The sequence below is a fragment of the Macaca nemestrina genome, chromosome 9 (assembly GCF_043159975.1).
Source record: "Macaca nemestrina isolate mMacNem1 chromosome 9, mMacNem.hap1, whole genome shotgun sequence".
Taxonomy (NCBI): domain Eukaryota; kingdom Metazoa; phylum Chordata; class Mammalia; order Primates; family Cercopithecidae; genus Macaca; species Macaca nemestrina.
The window spans coordinates 11295168-11313744 of NC_092133.1; the positions used below are offsets into that span (position 1 = coordinate 11295168).

At 36.3% G+C, this 18577-nt stretch overlaps 1 protein-coding gene across 17 annotated transcripts in view; it reads right to left on the minus strand.

Annotated features, from left to right (window-relative positions):
• Nucleotides 1-18577, minus strand: part of LOC105469837 (pleckstrin homology domain containing A1) — a 55840-nt gene that overhangs the window by 23896 nt on the left and 13367 nt on the right. For 16 of the 17 annotated variants that reach the window (XM_011721426.3, XM_071068986.1, XM_071068988.1 and 13 more), the window contains 4 exons: nucleotides 13490-13650; nucleotides 8861-8917; nucleotides 6742-6787; nucleotides 612-709 (listed from right to left, as the gene is read on the minus strand). In XM_011721426.3, coding sequence (XP_011719728.2) covers nucleotides 612-709; nucleotides 6742-6787; nucleotides 8861-8917; nucleotides 13490-13630 — 342 coding nt within the window. In that variant the 5' untranslated portion in view covers nucleotides 13631-13650. Of the gene's footprint in view, nucleotides 1-611; nucleotides 710-6741; nucleotides 6788-8860; nucleotides 8918-13489; nucleotides 13651-18577 lie in introns of those variants that run through there. The other variant, XM_071068992.1, reaches the window with a different exon arrangement.

An 18577-nucleotide genomic window follows, 5' to 3' on the forward strand; every position in this document is an offset into this window, starting at 1 on the left:
ATGGGAAAGGTATCAAGCCCTGGAACGCAAGGAAAAAAATCGGACATAGGAAGTTTAGAGCCTGAGACAAACTTCTCAAGGGTCACATGGGGCAGGACCCTCTGGTTGCCACAACCCTTTAGACACTATCCCTATCCCTATCCCTATCCCTCATTTTTCAGCCTTCATCTCCCCTTGTTCTGCTCCTGTTTTCAACTCTTTCCCTCTCTGACCCCAATCCCCAGTCAGGGCTTAGAAGAGAGAAGTGCCTATTCCCCAGGTAGGTGGCAGGAAATCTCTTACACTATACTAGAAGAAAAAAATATATCCTCCCGGTAGAACTCTACGTGCTAAGCACATATTCTCCTAGAAACGTTGTAAGAAGTGATTAAGATCTGCAGTAATATATCTCCTTATTAGGTTCATAAGTTAAAAAGGCAATCATGGGCTGATAAAAGGACCAACAGTCACCAAGTACAAGACAACATATTCACATTCTGAACACCTGTCTTTTAAACAAAGCTTGAGTATGAAACCTGTTGGTAAGCTGGGAACATTTGGTAGGTGTATCTTCAAAATGAAAAGATTAATTCCAGACATCAAACAGTTTTCAAAAAAATACACATACTTACTGTAATTTTTATAGCTTTGTTTAACACATTTACCCATTCCACCAGGTCCTGCTGATCATTGGCTTGTAAGAAGTACTTCCTCATTCCTGCATTCATAACTGTTGACAGAAAAAAATAACACACCAAATACTGTACTTATTACCTGTAAATTTATGTTCGCAGTAGCTGAAAAACTTCACTAGGTTCAACACCATGACTCTCGTGGATTTGATGAAATATATCAGACCACATATAATATAGCTTTTATCACACAATAACACAGGTAAAACTCTTATTTTGTTATGGCCATGTTTTTTATCAAATGGATACACCACAATACATTTAGTCAATCCCCTAATGATAGACGCTTAGGCTACTTCCGGTTTTTGAAATTATATAAAATATTACAATGAAACATCACACACATATATTTCTCCACACTTGGCTAGCATTTCTGGGGGATAAATTTCTTGACATAGATTGGCTGGGTCAAAGACAGCTGACGTTTAAACTTTTTATAGGCATTTCCAAATCATCTTCCCACAAAGTTGAATCTGTTCACATTCCTATCAACCACATACGCAAGGTTTATTTCACTGAATACCCCTCACCAGAACTGGTTATTAGCACCTGTGGATATCTCTAGTTTCTAATTTTCAAAGGCTCTGTGGCATTGGGGCTGGCAGTCTGCAAACAATATTTCCTAGACCCCATCTGAGGCCATTCTCTGCCAATGGGAGGTACTGATGAGAGACTGTAAAGTGGGAGAGGGGAGAAGGAAAGAGGAGACTCTCCTTGATTCCTGCTGTTGTTGACCTCTCTCCAACAGCAGCACACAACTAGCTACTATTAGAGGCCTTTTCCTGCCCCCTACGCCAGCCTTGCAGAGTCCCCTTGGATACCAATAGCTCCATGGTAGCTCCTACTCCACTGCCCTAGGTTATAGTAATACTACTGTCTCTCCCCTTTTGTCTCTCTAGCCCTCCTTGAGTAGTAGTTACTTCATGTAGTTTCTAATTTCTGGGTTACTTCAGCATTCCTTTCGCATTCTTTCAGTCTTCCAAGATTTGGGTAACCAATTCCCTGTAACAAATCCCTTGGGTTTGAAATACCTAGTGTGGTGTTTTCCTAATACTCTTTAACAACCTATTGGTAAATAATTTGGTAAATAAGGTAAATACCTTATCAAATTTTAATATACTATGAATCTTTTCTATAAATGTATCCAGATTTCATATCATCTAGAAAATCTCCCTAACTTAAGATTTATTTTTCTAGACCTTATGAATTTCCTTTATATTTTGAATCTTAATACATTTGGAACTTTTATGCAATTTAGTTTATATATACCCCTTTAGGGACTATGTACTTTTATAAAGCAAAGCACATGTGCACATACAGTTGTCTATAAACCATCATAGTCCACTCTTGAATTAAAGCTATGTATTATACACCACGTGCATTTATTTTTAAAAGCAAAAATATTATTCCAGGAGCTAAGTATCTGAATAGTTATACTGTTGCAATTGTTCAAACATAAAAATAACTTCAAAACGTCTCCACCAAAATTTTAAAAGATATACTAGCACACAGTTGAATGTGGCTAAGAGAAGGGGAAATGCAAACTCTCAAGGAAAACACACAAGATTTTGAAATTGGGACTGAGACCAAGACACTCTAAACTACAGCTTCCTTGAATTGAGATGAAGGTCTTAGAAAGGAAGTCAAAGCCTATCTTGCAAAGCACTACAAAACAACCAGTCTATAACCTTAAAAGAAATTTAACACACTGGAAATCTGTTCTTGTATATCTTTCTAGAGACTGGAAAAGTTATAATTGCCATAAATATATATTAAGATAAATCCGTAATTCACTAGGATGCTATACCTATCAATAAATAACTTGTGCTTGTAATTTCTAGCCATCAGTAAGGCTTCCTTTTATACTCTTTTTTTTTTCAGCTTAGGCTGAAGCAGAGCCCTCCTCATTCATAATGGCTTCTTCCCCTCAATGTTATTTTGGGCATCTGCCCAGAACATCTGAAGAGTTTAAAAATCTATGCACTTATTAATATACTATACTTGGTACACAGTAAATGCTTAATACAAATACTTCTGAATAAATAATATTTATATAAGGATCTCTTTTAAGGGAAGGAAGAGATGTAAATATACATCTAAAAAAAGACTCCTAGTATACCTTGCAATCTGAATAAAATCTCTTGGACTTTAAGAATTACTTCATGACAAGATGTAGATATATAGGTATGATCTAGAAAAAAAGTCAGCCTGGAATCAGTCCAACCTGACTAGCTTATGCACTTACAAGCAATATCATCTTTCAAACATTACTTAATTTCTCTGAGCCTGATACTCCTCATCTGTGAAATGGGAATGCCACTCATTCCACCTCCTTAAGAGGTGACGATCTTGTATGTCAAGAAACTAACACAGTGCTTGGTACAGAATATTTTTCACTGCCATCATCTGGAGATTTCTAAGGAGTAAGGAAGCACTATAAAAAATGTAAAGCAGGAAGCAGTGGCTCACGCCTGTAATCCCAGCACTTTAGGAGGCCAAGGCAGGCAAATCACTTGAGGTCAGGAGTTCGAGACAAGCCTGGCCAACACGGTGAAACCCTGTCTCTACTCAAAATACAAAAATTAGCCAGGCATGGTGGTAGGCACCTGTAATCCCAGCTACTTGGGAGGCTAAGGCAGGAGAATCACTTGAACCCAGGAGGTGGAGGTTGCAGTGAGCCAAGATTACACCACTGCACTCCAGGGGACAGAGTGAGGAGGCTCCATCTCAAAAAAGAAAAAGGAAAGCAAGTGACTGAAATGTGGTGTATTAGCAATATTGGTGGGGAAGGGAGAAAAGGAAAGAAAATCTTTGAACAATTAAAAAAAAAAAAAAAACTTTGATACTGCTAAGTTACCATAAAAACCCTAAAGTAAAGGTTTCACTGTAAATAATAAATGCACCCCTAGAAGCTTGTATCCTTCCTACCTTTTCCACTTGAGTATTTCATTTCAAATCTTTATGATTAGAATGAATACATAAAATGGATAAAACTTGAAGCATAAACATTAGCTTAACTGCAAACAAAAATCATCTCACAACCTGAGATCAACTGGTTATGAATATATGGTTTTGGTTCAAGAGGTTCTAAGGTATTTTATCACACTCTTTGTCAATTTTCCCCATTCTGTTTTCTCTATTCTGTACTTTCCTCTGTCCTCTCAGTATCTATCAGATGTTGGACTTCTTTGATTGCTTTCATCTCTTTTCCATTATCTATCTTTACCTTTGTTCTACTTTCAGATTTCTTTGCCTTTTTCTTGTGTTTTGCATTGTCTCATGTTCCTTCTCCTGTTTGATAATCCTCTCTCATCAAATGTTCAGTAATCCTGGGCTGTCTATTCATATTTTAAAAGAAAGTGCTAAAAAGACTGATGAAAAGCTCTCTTGGGTTGTTGTAGGGCTGCTGACTGTGGACCTCACTAGTCAACTATGGCAAGCTCTTCTAGTAGAAATGCCCAGATGTCAGTCAGTATCTATGGATCTTTTCTCTAGGGTATTCAGATCTTACTCACCTAAACCCGGCTGCCCAGTGCTCTGGGGTTGGGGTTGCACTGATTGTGCAGACTTTCATTTAATCTTCCTATTTTCACTTTCATGCCTCATTCCTTTCGTTCTCTGGGACTAGTGCCCCTAAATATATAGCCTCACTGATTGTATTTGTGGAGACACCACACATCCCATTTCCTGCTGGAACAGGGGAAGGGTGTCTGCCTGATCCAGCTAGATGGAGGTAGGGAACAGAGATTGTTTCTGATATAGATATGCAAACTAAGTCTTTGTTTTTGGTCCTTCCTCACTGTTGCTTCCTCAGAAAATGTATCTCCTATACCTAAGCCTATCTAGAATTGGGGTGAGGCAGAAACTTAAATGGTGAGCTTTTCATTGGCCTCTTCCTCCACTCTGCTAAATTATCTACCATTCCTCTATCCACTTTCCAACTTTACATACTGAGGGTTACAGATACTCTGCTCCCTCCATCAAAAATGGCTTGCATGTTTCTTATTCTCACTGGCTTGGGACAATTTGAGAGAAGACATGTTGCCACTTTTAATGAAAGTTGTGGTTCTATTTAGAAGACAGTGCTTCTCTCTCTGAAAGTAAGCATTTCATGAATCTTTACTCCCACTAGCAGTAGAGGACTAATAAACTATTGACTGATCAATGAATGACTAATCTTAATTTTTGATTCCAACTAAAATCACCCATTCTAAATACTCCAATAACTATGAATGTCAAGTCTGTTACTGTATATTACTATTTCTGTAAGTTTGAGATTTTAGAAAAAAAGGGTTGTCAAAAGTATGTGCATTATACATTCTAAAATACAAAGTTCTCAGTTATTTGACATGCAATACCGATTCATTTACAAGGCTCTGAGACATTGTCCTGCTTCGTAACCAAAATTATAATTAGTAATAAACATGTAACTTTAAAAAATAGCTTCATAGTGAGATAAAAGCATTTAATTTAATTTAATCTTCCTATTTAATCTTCAAGGTAAGAGGATTACCTTGACAGCCACGTTTCATCTTGCTCACATCAAGATGCTATTTCTAACCACTGCCTAAAGAAACCTGTCCTTTTCAAGCAAAAGAGAGCAAAGAATTTCAATTCTACCCCCAAAAGTATCTCTCACTTTAATGTGAAATAGTCCCTTTTGATGTTAGTTGGCCACTCCAAATATTTGTTCCTTCAGTCACTAATGTCCACTAACATACTCTCTGAGAGGGTATCAATTTTCCTAGCTTCAACTACCACTCCCTTTTTAACAGACCCCAAATTTCTCCATTCTTGACCTTAAAGTTCCATCCAGTCCTCAATTACTATCAACAGAACATTTCCATTTGGAAGTTCCCCACCATTTCAACTCCATAGCAAACATTTTACCTTATATAACCAGCTCTCCCTGACTTCCCATTTCTTTACTTGAAGCAAACTTCCCTGCTACCTCTCTCTTCTCTCTAATTCCCCCATATCCACCAAGCCCCTGCACTTTTCCTTCTTTTCACCCTTCCTCCTTCTCCCATTGCCACCACACTAACTCAGGACCTTACATAAGTACAGTAGTTCAGAGGCCACTTACCCAGTCTACCTACATCAAAACCTTCCTATCCATACCAAAAAAAAAAACAAAAAACAAAAAACTCCTTCACCTTATGTCTGCTTTCAGATGCTCTCTTTCTCTTCTTTTTTCAAAATAATAAAACCTATTGCTCGTCAAAACACAGCACCCTGGCTTCTGCCTGCCTTTCTACTCTCTAGCCACTTATCATACCCTCTAGCTTCAGTGTTCAGCTCCAGAGACACCACGCTCTTCTCCCCACAATCCTCTGTGCATGTGGTCCTCCTGCCTTTTCTCTGCAGTGCTAAAGGATATAAGCAGCAGGCTAGCTGGCCACCAGTGTAAGCATCTCCTCCTCCGGGGAGGCTCCCCGACTCCCAAGCTCCCCAATAAAGATCTGAAGGTCGTTCTTTGTGCTTAATAGATTGCATATCCCTTTATCTACAGGTTGTGACAACTGCAATAATAATTGCCTGGTATTTTTTATCTATGAGCCAACCAGCCTTAAGGGCAGCAACTGCTTCTTATTCATCTTACTGCCCCACTGCCAAGCACAGTGCCTGGCATATACTAAACATTTGCTGAGTAAGTTAATCCAATACCCTCAACTACTCCTATCCCAAACTGTACATTTCTCACCACCCACAAGCTAAAGACCAAATCCTTTTAATTAATTATATGTTTAATATAGAATAACATGACACAGAAAGTTTAAAATTACCTGAAATCTCACTGGAGGTGATCGTTATAAATGCCAAAATTACAGTTACACATGGGTAGAAGGAGGTGATTGTAACTAGGATGGCACACAGGAAAGAGGCTTCGGGGTTAGGGGAGGGCGAGTGCAAAATGTTATTTCCTTATCTGTACAGCGGTTACAAGGGAATTCACTTTAGAATAATTCATTCAGCCATAGGTTTTGTGTGGTTTTCTCCTACAGTTTTTTTTTACAATATGATACAATTATATCAGTCAATTTAAAATACATATAACATGGCTACTTACCAAAACAGAACTCCGCCTTTGGCCTTAGCTTAGTAGCATCGCTAACCTAAAAAGAAAAATAGAGATGGGTTCCTCACTTCTTCATATCATCCTAAAACCAACCGTATATACTATGTAAACTTCCACATGTATGATTCCCCAATAATCATACACATTTAGTAAATAGACTTAAAATTAAACATGAAAGACAACTGAAAAAGAACAGCAAATTAAATACATAGGATGCAGTTCCCAACTGTAAGAGGTTGCAAATAATACTTCCAAATTTTCTTTGAACAAACTTGTTTTCTCTTCAAAGAAATGTCAGAGAGAAGCTGAAAGTAAACCTTTAGGCTTTATGTCATACACACAAGTATTTTTAGTTTAACATAATTTTCAAAATACCCTCAATGAATATTCTACAAGAACTATGCATTCTTCCCAAATAACGTATTTCTAAATTAGCTATGATTTTTAAGCAAAAATGGGGATGGGTAAAGGGGAGACTGTGCATTTAAAGTCCATAAATCCAGGCATTTAACTGAATTAATCTTAATCTTAATAATTAAGATTAAGGCATTAATCTGCTATGAGGAGATCAAAATGGAGCTGGATCCTCTCTTGCTCCTAGGAGAATACCCTAGGATAATGGGATCACTTTATTAAATGCAGCTCATGGTTCATTTTAGAAGATGAGGCAACCAGCTGCATTTGGTGGCTGCTATCCCTTTAAATAAAGTACCTCCGAGAAGCTCATTCACAACTATTGCCATGCTGTTGTCCAGTGACAGAACTGGTAATTGCAGCATCTGTTTTGTACCTTCAAAAGGAATTCTAAGTCTGGGATTCCTCACTGATCCCGACTACAAACTCACAGTTCTGAGTCACACAAAAGTTTGTTCCAGAAATAAATTTTCGAAATAAATTTTTTTTGGAAAAAAAGTGGTACATCCAAAGTAGAGTACAAACTGCACAATTTAAACTTTAGGAAGTGGGAGGACAAGATGAAAGTTACAGAACTGCACAGAAAAAAAGGTTATATTTTAAAAGAAGAGCAATGGAGGAGGGGAAAGCAGCTGGCCAGTCACCCTACCCACTTTACTGAGTTAATACCTGATTTCAAGAAAGAGCTTCCACATAATATTTGCCATATGTAAATTTACATAACATGATTTTAACAGAAAAATGTTTCCTTTTAAATATGTAATCTTTATTGTCCAAGGGCTCTTTTCTTTTCTTTTTGGTCAATGAGAATGAATACCTCTGTTGTAACACTAATATAAAGTATTTTATTTATATAACATCTATCTTCTAAACAGAGGCACATTTGTAAATTTGTCTTCTGTTGAAGTGATCTACCTTTGCCAACAGATCTCAGTATACGCGTAATAGTACCCATATTATCTAATAATACTGTGTTGCTACCTTTTGCATCTCATATGTAAGTAATCAACAAGCTTTTATTGCTTTTATGTAAAACACACACACACACACACACACACACACACACACAAATCCACAGGGCTAGCACCTCAGCATCTTTTAGTTCCCTAAACATTAATAGAAGAAAATAAGAAAAAAAGGTACCTGACAAACGTAAAATCAAAATTTTTAAAAACAAAAAAATAGTATTGCAAAACTACCAGAAAAACAAATAAAGAAGAAAACAGAAATGAAAAGAGACAAAGTGAAAAGAGGGGGGAGAATCATCCTTTCAATATGAAAATGGTTCGTATGTTCCTCAAAATAAAACATTAAAAAAAAAAGTATCAAAGACAATGGGATTTAAAAGTTGGAAACAGCCTAAACAAACATAATATAGACTTAGAAAAATCTCCAGACCTTCTCAGGATAGAATTTGTTTCACTGATTTCTCCCTTTCTGATGTTCGTATACCTGATCATAAAAGTTAATGTTAACTTTTGCAATTTGCCACATCCTGTAAGTTAAAATCGTATTCTTCATAATTGTATCGATTTAAAGAATTTCCTAAACATAGTAATCAGAAACTGTTTCAGCATGATAGGAATCTGAACATCACTGTTAAAGGACATGGAAAGGAAACTGCTGCTTCCATTCGTACTCTCATTCACAAGGATTTTAATTCACACATGAATATAAGACAATGTATAAAGACTACCTTTGAAATGTAGGTAAGTTTAATGGCTCCAACACGTGATGATCCAGAAGGCAGGTTCTAGAAACAAATTATTAATATATAATTAATATCCAATATTACGAATTCATTTTATAACGTTCCATGTGTACTTCTGAAAAGTTAAAAAACTCAATTTTTAATATCACATTTTACAAATGAACTTTTCTTCTGTTCAAGTTTTTATTAGGTCTGAAATCAAGTCCATAGCTTGGATAACAAAACTGAATCCCACTCTTTTCCATCATCATGCATTCTATGACTAAAAGGCTATTTTTATCACTGGAGCTAAACCAATACTCTTTCTCATGAGCTTAAAAAGCCAAAAACAAGATCAGATTTTGTTCCCGAAAGCAAGGGGGAAATATTTAGGGGCATAAAACAAATATAATTGTAAGATACTTTAAAAGCCTATACATATTACTTTGTTCTATTAAAATTTCTTTATCAAATATCTCTTGACAAAAATGGACTACATTTCCCCCCATTTAAATGGTTTACTGTTTGTTATACCCCATTAATCTACATTGATACTTTTTTTTTCCAAAAAAAAAATGTTAGCTTCTCTTTACATCATATGCAGGGAATGCAGGCACTTTCACACACAGTATTTTCATTCTTCCCTTCAGTTTTAGATATGGTTTGCATCATAAAAGAGCTAAAGGTAAACGAAGAGGGAGAATCATCTCTGGTTGAAGTTATCCAGAAAGACTGAAGTAATGAACAACATTTAGGCTGGAGGTTAAGGAAAATTTTGAAACACAAAAAGCAGGGGAGAATATTCCAAGCAGAGAAAACGGGCAAACTATGGCAAACAACTGAATGTGCACAGCTCTGTACTAGAAAGAGAGGGTGGCTGTGTTGGGCTATGATGTAGTGTCCTATAAGATTGTGGTACAAAATGGTGGTCTGAAAACTTGAACTGAGAACCTAATCATAGAGGACCTAAATAAAAAACAAAGCAGCAAAGAATTTATATTGTAGAGAATTTGAAGCCAACGAAGAAGGCTTATGAGCAGATCTGGAATCAAAATTATGCTTTAATTACTATATAATAAACTGAATGGATTATAGAGGAGGAAGATGGAGGTAGGAAAACCAGACAAAAGAATCTGGGGAAAAGAAACAAAGAATATAAATTTCATTTATATGATAGAAGACTGATAAAAGACTGAGAGAATATTTTAGAGGTAAAAATGAAAACATTAGATTTAGTTAATTTTGAAAATTATTTCCGCTGGAGATTAGAAAGCATCAACTATTCAACTGACTTTACAATAATGTACTTAAAAATAAAAAAAATCTATGGGCTTGTTCTAATGAATGATTAGGAGGTAACTGGAAGCCTAGATATTTCAAAGACTTAAGATTCCCAAACATGAACTGCCTACTGTTGACACGGACAGATCTTTTCAAAACTTTCATACACACCTATATGTTGTAAAATTCCATTAATTATGTTCTGCTTTAAACTATATACTATGTACAAGCTTCCAAATATAAATAATAGTAAATAGGCATATAAATTAAAATTATAATTTATTAATGTATAACATTAAAAAGCTATTTGTATTCTTATGTATAACATTTTATATTTATGGGTTTTTGGTTTCTAACTTTAAGGAAGGAAAAGAAATGTAAATATGTCTTCAAGAATCTCTAACTACTACCAAAGTGATTTTTTCAAAAACTGTTACCCTTCCATTCAAGGATAATAATTTATTTCTTTTCAGTTTTTAATGAGCCTATTATTTTAACTGCTGAATAGAGCTCTAAGTCTTTGTGGAAGGAAGACAAATGAGAAACCAAAGCATGACATAAAGTGTCACAGTAATAGTAGTACACTACAGAGAAATGTAAGTAGCTGAAAGAAAAGCAATATTCAAAATACCCAGTTTCTATGGACTAGTATGATTACCATCAGGTTTGACTGGAAAAAAAAGAGATTCAAAATTTGTTACTTGACAATGAACAAGAAATAACAAACTAATAGAACACTTAAGAAAAAAAGGGAAATAGGCCATTTGTTGATTATGAGTTCCTAAACTCATTTTGCCAAATACTTTTTCAAATCTCTTCAAATGCACTCCCTCGTACAGCAACTTAATTATTTCATTCTCCATGATTACCAACCTCCTTGATAAAACACAGAAAGCCCCAAAATGATCCCTAATAAACACTAGAATGAATTTTTAAACCCATGGTTAGCAGAAAAGGAAGCAGTGGTCAGGGGAAGAAGTGGCTCCCTGATAACAGATGAATCAAACTAATTTTCTTTCTTTACCAAGGTTATTATCATCAGTATCACCATGTTATACTTTGACATAAGCAACTAGATTGAACCATACGAAATTGCCATTTTTTAGTAATTCAAAATGTTTGTGTATTAGGTATATTAGCAATTTCATATGGTTCAATCTAATTGCTTATGTCAAGATGTAATAACATGGTTATACTGATCATAATAACCTTGATAAAGAAAATAATATAATAATCTTAGCAAGACATTTTACTAAAGTTTTCAAGAGTAGCTATGTCTTGATTATTACGTTTAAAAGTGACACCAAGTTGTTACTAATGGCTAATACACTGGCTGACAGAATCAAGATTTCCTAAGTTGGAAAGAAGACATAAACTCAATAAGAACTAAAAAACATTTAAATTCTGCACTTAAAAAAAAAATTGACACTATGTCCAGAAAAGCCAATGCATTAATTCCAACATAGAGATATGGCTTTCAAAAGTTCATGCAGACAAGACCTAGCTGAGTACAAACCTAGATGAGTGCTACAGCCAAAGTGATCTAGTCTCCAAACCTGCCACAGGCTCTCTTGCTTTGATCTCTGCCCACACTACTCTTTGAGCACTGGAATAATCAACTTTTCCATCTCTTAGCCAATATTATATCCAAACTACTAGGTCAATTTCAAATGTTACCACTTCCATGAAGACTTCAACTCCTTCTACTAGCTGTATAACTTTCCTCTGAATTCCCAGTCCATGTTTTATTCAGGGTAATAAATATATTCTATTTTGTACTTAACTCCTTTTAGCTCTGTTAAATGGGTAGTACTGATAAAGGAAGAATGACAAGAAGAATCTATTACATAGGAACGTGGAAAAATAATCAAGGAGTTTCAAGTAAAATTCAGGTGAAACCATACATATGTCAACCGGACCTGGTGATGAGAGAGAAAAACCAGGGAGAGAAAATAGGCAGAACCGTGCAATGGCTCATATGGGTGAGATGTCCCTTACAACTCAAATTCTACATAAATAAACACACACACATTAGTGTATCTGTATCTTGTCTAATCTAAAATTAGTACAGAGTGAAGAATACTAGACTACTTATCAGGAGACCTAGTTCCTGCTCTGTGAAACAGAACAGAACCTTGTATAAGTTGCTGCTCTTCCCTAGACCTTCCATTCCTCACCCACATGAGAAGCCTACTGGACAAAAATCAGCTTAGAAGTCTGCTAGAGATTCATCCCTTGCTTTGCACATCCTTCCTTGCAACATACAACCCCATTTTTAACTTTTATACCAATTTTTATTTGAAGATAAAAATTTCCAAAAGGCCGGGCACAGTGGCTCATGCCTGTAATCCCAGCACTTTGGGAGGCTGAGGCTGGAGGATCACCTGACGTCAGGAATTCAAGACCAGCCTGGTCAAGACGGCGAAACCCCCATCTCTACTAAAAATAACAAAAAATTAGCCGGGCGTGGTGGCTCACCCCTGTAGTCCCAGCTACTCAGGAGGCTGAGGCATGAGAATCACTTGAACCTGGGAGGTAGAGGCTGCAGTGAGTCAAAATCGTACCACTGCATTCCAGTCTGAGTGACAGAGTGAGAATCCATCTCAAAAAAAAAAAAAAAAGTAGAGAAAGTTGAAAGTTTAAAACTACTTCACAGATGATATCTAATCCCAGGCCTCTTACAGATCTTAAGGCTGGGATTCTAATTTTTAAATTACAACATTTACCCCTATGTTTTGCAAGGCAACAATAAAATCAAAATGCATTTCAGTTCATGGATGGCATTACAATGACTGACTCAAATCTAACACCACAAAATAAAAGGACTACATATGCGCAAGAGCATCACGTGGTTAAGTCATTTATTTATTAAAAAATAACAGTCACTATCCTAGATACAGCATCTTAAACCTAAATTTAATCTCACTAAAGGGACCCTGGTATTAAGCCTCCTTAATGCAAGAAAATCATCTATCCCTGGTCTTTATTTTAGCTGTTGTTTGAAACATATGTTACAAAAACAGTATTTCTGATTTTTGGGACAGCTTCAATTGTTATTTTTTTCTGTGACTCAAGATCTAATTTTCTAAAACCTAATTTTCTACCACAGAGAGCATGTCTCTCTCGAGGGAAAAATACAAAAGCATTAATTTTTATCAAATAAACTTAGTTTCACCTTCTGAAATTCAAACAAGACAGTAGAGGTCAGGAGTGCAGAGCAGAGAGGACAGTCAGTAGAAATAAATCTAAAAATATACTGTTTAAGAAGACAAATACTAAAACCTGTATAGTATGTTAAATACTTAAATACAACTTTCTATGCTTTTAAAAGATAATCCTTGGGACTTTACGAACCTGTGGATTATCCATGTACCACACGAAACTATCTTCTCTGGTATCCAGTATGAAGTACCTTCGAAGAAATTTCCCACTGTTTTCATTTTCTTCAATGTCTAAAAAACCACAGATGCGATTCTGACGATCCACATAAGGCATTGCTGAGCTTGAACATTACACTGTAAAATAAAAACATTAACAGTAAGCTCCCTATGAAACAGAAAAGTATTTCTCATGGACTGCAAGCATAAAACGTGCTATGGTATAAGTCTGTTCAATGAGGGGGCAACTTGCCAACATGAGATAAGGCCAATTAAAATGAACACACACCAACATCCAAGGCACTGACAAAAATCACTTTTGAAATTAAGTTTATGAAGAGTGGTTACTAAATGTAACTATTCACTTTGATGGGGACAACGGAGAGCTACTCACCTCAGTTGAATAATTTCCTTACTTTTTCCCTAAAAAAACCCAGGTGAGCCAAAAAACAATCATTATGCAAATTTTAATTTCCTCACTTACAAATCGAGATAATCTGTCCTTTAGATTTTAGAATAATCAAGATAATCTATCCTTTAGATTATTTTAGAATATTTTTAAATTCACAAAACAACAACAGTTAACATTTAGTGACCACTTGCTACATGCCAGGCTCTGTACCAGGTTCTTTTCCATATGTGATCTCTTTAATCTTCTAAACAATCCTAGGAGTAGGCATAATCATCCCCAGCAGATAAGGAACTTAACACAGAGGGGAAGTGATTTTCCAAAAATTCCAAAACTAGTAGGCCCAGAGTCAAAGCCTGAATCCAGATTACTGTACTCTAGAGCTCTTATCTTATGCTCTATACCATCTTCTCTAAAAAACCCTTGAACTGTTAAAACTAAAGTGAATCAAAATAAACTTAGTTAATGTAGTAGAAAGAGAGATAAGCAGGTATGATGTGCCTCCTGGTGGAAGACACAAACATCACCTATGAAGTGAACATAAAACAACAAGAAAAAATGTTTTTTAGATCCCCGCTATATCCAAATGCCAATCTACAGGAGATGCAGAACACAGAAGAACATACTAAACTGCACCAAAGGAATTCAATCAACAAGAACCAGACTATAAGAAACAAAGGGGAAAAAAAATTTATTTAGCAAATAAATTATTACAAGAAAAAAAAGGGAAAGACATTACAGATTAAAAGAGATTTAAAAGGTATATCATATTCTGGTCCTAAAGCACTGCAACTTTTGTTGTACTGATTAAAGTTTAAAAACCGTTAGGTGCCAAGCACTGTTTCTCTAGAGACTACAGATATATGATTCCTTCTTGATGTGATGCTTAGCCCAAATCTGCAACAGACAGCTGTTCCTATTCTGGTACTTCTATAGCTGGCACCATCATATCTTTTAGCAGGATGAATTTACATAAGTAGTTCTTTATTTAGAGGCTCAAGGTAAATTTAACTTACAGTGAAAATTCAATCACAATGCACACTGATACACTATGTATCGGCATCACTATTCCATGTGCAGTCAGAGAAATTATAAAATACACCAAAAAGTTTTAAATAAAACAATCCAATAAGTTTGTGTGTTGTTGTTGTTCTTATAAACCTGACACTTTAAAAGGAAATAATTTCTTTAATAAATTCACTATAAGTTTGTAAAAAGAAAAAAAGTTTACAATGTAATCAAAGCTTGAAAAATCAATACTCTATATTACCATATACCACAGGTAAAAGCTATCAACTTGCCATGAGAATAGACATGTATCAGTGGAAAAGAATTTGAGCACAGAAATAAACTTATACATCTATAGTCAACTGATTTCAACAAGGGTGCTAATACCATTCAATGTAGGGGAAAAAAAAGCCTCTTCAACAAATGGTGCTGGTACAACTGGATATCCACATGTTAACGAAATGAAGCTGGACCCCCTACCTCACACCATATATAAAAATTAACTCAAAATGGATTAACAATTTAAAAGCTAAAACTAGAAAACTTTCAGAAGAAAATATGAGGTAAATCTTACTTTGGAATTGGCAATGAATTCTTAAATATAATACCAAAAGCATGAGCAACAACAAAAATAAGATACATTGGACTTCATCAAATTTTTAGAACTTTTTTTGCATCAAAGGACTTCAAAAAAGTCAAAAGAAAATCTACAGGAGGAAAGAAAACATTTGCAAACTATGTATCTGACAAGGGTCTAGTATCCAGAATATATAAATAACTTTCAGAACTCAAAAACTTCAGTCCAAGTTTAAAATGGGCAAATGTCTCGAAGCGACATTTATCCAAAGAAGATAAACAAATCACCAACGAGAACATTAAAAGATGCTCAATATCATTAGCCATTTTGGGAAATCCAAATAAAAACCACAATGAGATAAAACTTCACACCCACTAGGATGGCTATAATTAAAAGAGAGGAAAATAACAAGTGTTGGCAAGGACATGGAGAAATTGGAACCCTCCTACATTGCTGGTGGGAATGTAAAATGGTACAACAGCTGTGTAAAACAGTTTGGCAGCTCTTCAAGAGTTAAACATAGAATTACCATATGACCCAGCAATTCTACTCCTAGGTACACACACACCTTGTTTTACTGTGCTTCATTTTATTGCACTTCACATATATTGGGGTTTTTACAAATTGAAGGTTTGTGGCAACCCTGCAGCCTCAAAGTACTGGGCTCAAGAAATCCTCTTGCCTCAGCCTCCCAAATAGGTGGGAGGACTATATGCATGTACCACCATGCCCAGCTAACTTTTTTATTTTTTGTAAAGACAGGATCTCACTATGCTGCCCAGGCTAGTCTCGAGCTCCTGGCCTCAAGCAATCCTCTCGCCTCGGCCTCTCAAAGTGCTGGGATTACAGGCATGAGCCATCATGCCCAGCCAAGTGTCTCACTTTAAACCAAAAGCCAGAAATGACTAAGCTTAGTAAGTAAAGCATATCAAAAGCTGAGACAGATCAAAAGTGAGGTTTCTTGCACCAAATAGCCAAGTTATGAACACAAAGGTAAAATTCCTGAAGGAAATTAAAAGTGCTACACAAGAATGGTAAGTGAAACAGCTTTATTGCTGATATGAAGAAAGCTTTAGTGGTCTGGACAGAACATCAAATTAGCTACAGTATTACCCTTAAGTCAAAGCCTAACCCAAAGATAGGCTTTCTTCAGTTATTTGAAGGCTGAGAGAGGTGAGGAAGTTGTAGGAAAAAAAACTGGAAGCCAGCAGAGGTTGTTGGTTCATGAGTTTTAAAGAAAGAAGCCATCTCTATACCATAAAAGTGCAAGGTGAAGCAGCAAGTGCTGATATAGAAGCTTCCACAAGTTATCCAGGAAGATCTAGCTGAGATCAAGGAGATGGCTACACTAAAGAGATTTTCAATGTATGTGAAACTCTTCCATTGGAATGCCATCTAGGACTCTGACAGCTCTAGAGAAGTCAATGCCTGATTCAAAGCTTCAAGGGACAAGCTGACTCTTGTTAGGGGCTAATGCAGCTGCTGACTTTAAGCTGAAGTCACTGCTCACTTACCATTCCGAAAATCCTAGAGCCCTCAAGAATTATGCTAAATCTACTCTGCCTGTACTCTAGAAATGGAATAACAAAGTCTGGATGATCACACACCTGTTTACGGCATGTTTTACTGCTTTTTTTTTTTTTTTTTTTGGGTGGGGGGGATGGAGTCTTGCTCTGTCGCCCAGGCTGGAGTGGTGGCATAATCTTGGCTCACTGCAACCTCTGCCTCCCAGGTTCAAGCAATTCTCCTGCCTCAGCATGCCTCAGTCTCCCAAGTAAATGGGATTAACAGGTACGTGCCACCATGCCTGGCTAACTTTTGTATTTTTAGTAGCAACAGGGTTTCACCACATTGGCCAGGCTGGTCTCGAACTCCTGACCTCAGGTGATCCGCCCACCCTGGCCTCCCAAAGTGCTGGAATTACAGGTATGAGCCACCGCAACCGGTCACTGAATATTTTAACCCCACTGTTGAGACTTACTCCTCAGAAGATTCCTTTCCAAATATCACTGCTCATTGACAATGCACATGGTCACCCAAGAGCTCTGATGAAAATGTACAAGGTGATTAATGTTGTTTTCACGCCTGTTAACACGACATCCATTCTGCAGCTCATGGATCAAAGAGTAATTTCAACTTTCAAGTCTTATTATTTCAGAAACACATTTTGTGATATGAGATAAACATTTGTGATTTGAAATATAGCTGCCATAGATAGTGATTCCTCTGATAGATTTGGGCAAAGTAAACTGAAAATCTTCTGGAGAGGATTCATCATTCTAGATGCCGTTCAGAACATTCATGATTCACAGGAGGAGGTCCAAGTATCAACATTAACAAGGCTTTGAAAGAAGTTGATTCCAACCCTCATGAATGACTTGGAAGGGTTCAAGACTTCAGTGGAGGAAGTAACTACAGATATGACAGAAATAGCAAAAGGACTAGAATTAGAAGAGAAGCCTGAAAATGTGACTAAATTACTGTAATCTCATGCTAAAACTTGAACAGATGAGGAGTTGCTTCCATGGATGAGCAAAAAAAGTGGTTTCCTGAAATGGCACAGCCACCCCTACCTTCAGCAACCACTACCCTAAACAGTCAGCAGTCACCAACACTGAGGTACAACTCTCCACCAGCAAAAAATTACAACTCATTTGAAGAGGCTCAGATGACTGTTAGCATTTTTAAGCAATAAAATATTTTCAAATTACGGTTTGTACATTTCTTAGACATAATGCTTAGCACACTTAATAGACTACAGTATAGTGTAAACATAGTTTTTGTATGTACTGGGAAACCAAAAAATTAGTGTGACTGATTCTATTGCAACATTTATCTTATTGCCATGGACTGGAATTGAACCCACAATATCTCTGAGATTTGTCTACAGATATTCAGAATTGAACACAGGTAGGCAAATAAACCCTTGTATATGAAATGTTCATAGCAGCATTATTCACAAATAGCCAAAAGGTAGAAACAACCCCAACATCCATCAGTGGCTGAATGGATGAATAAAATGTAGCATATGCATACAATGGAATATTTTTCAGACATAAACAGGAATGAAG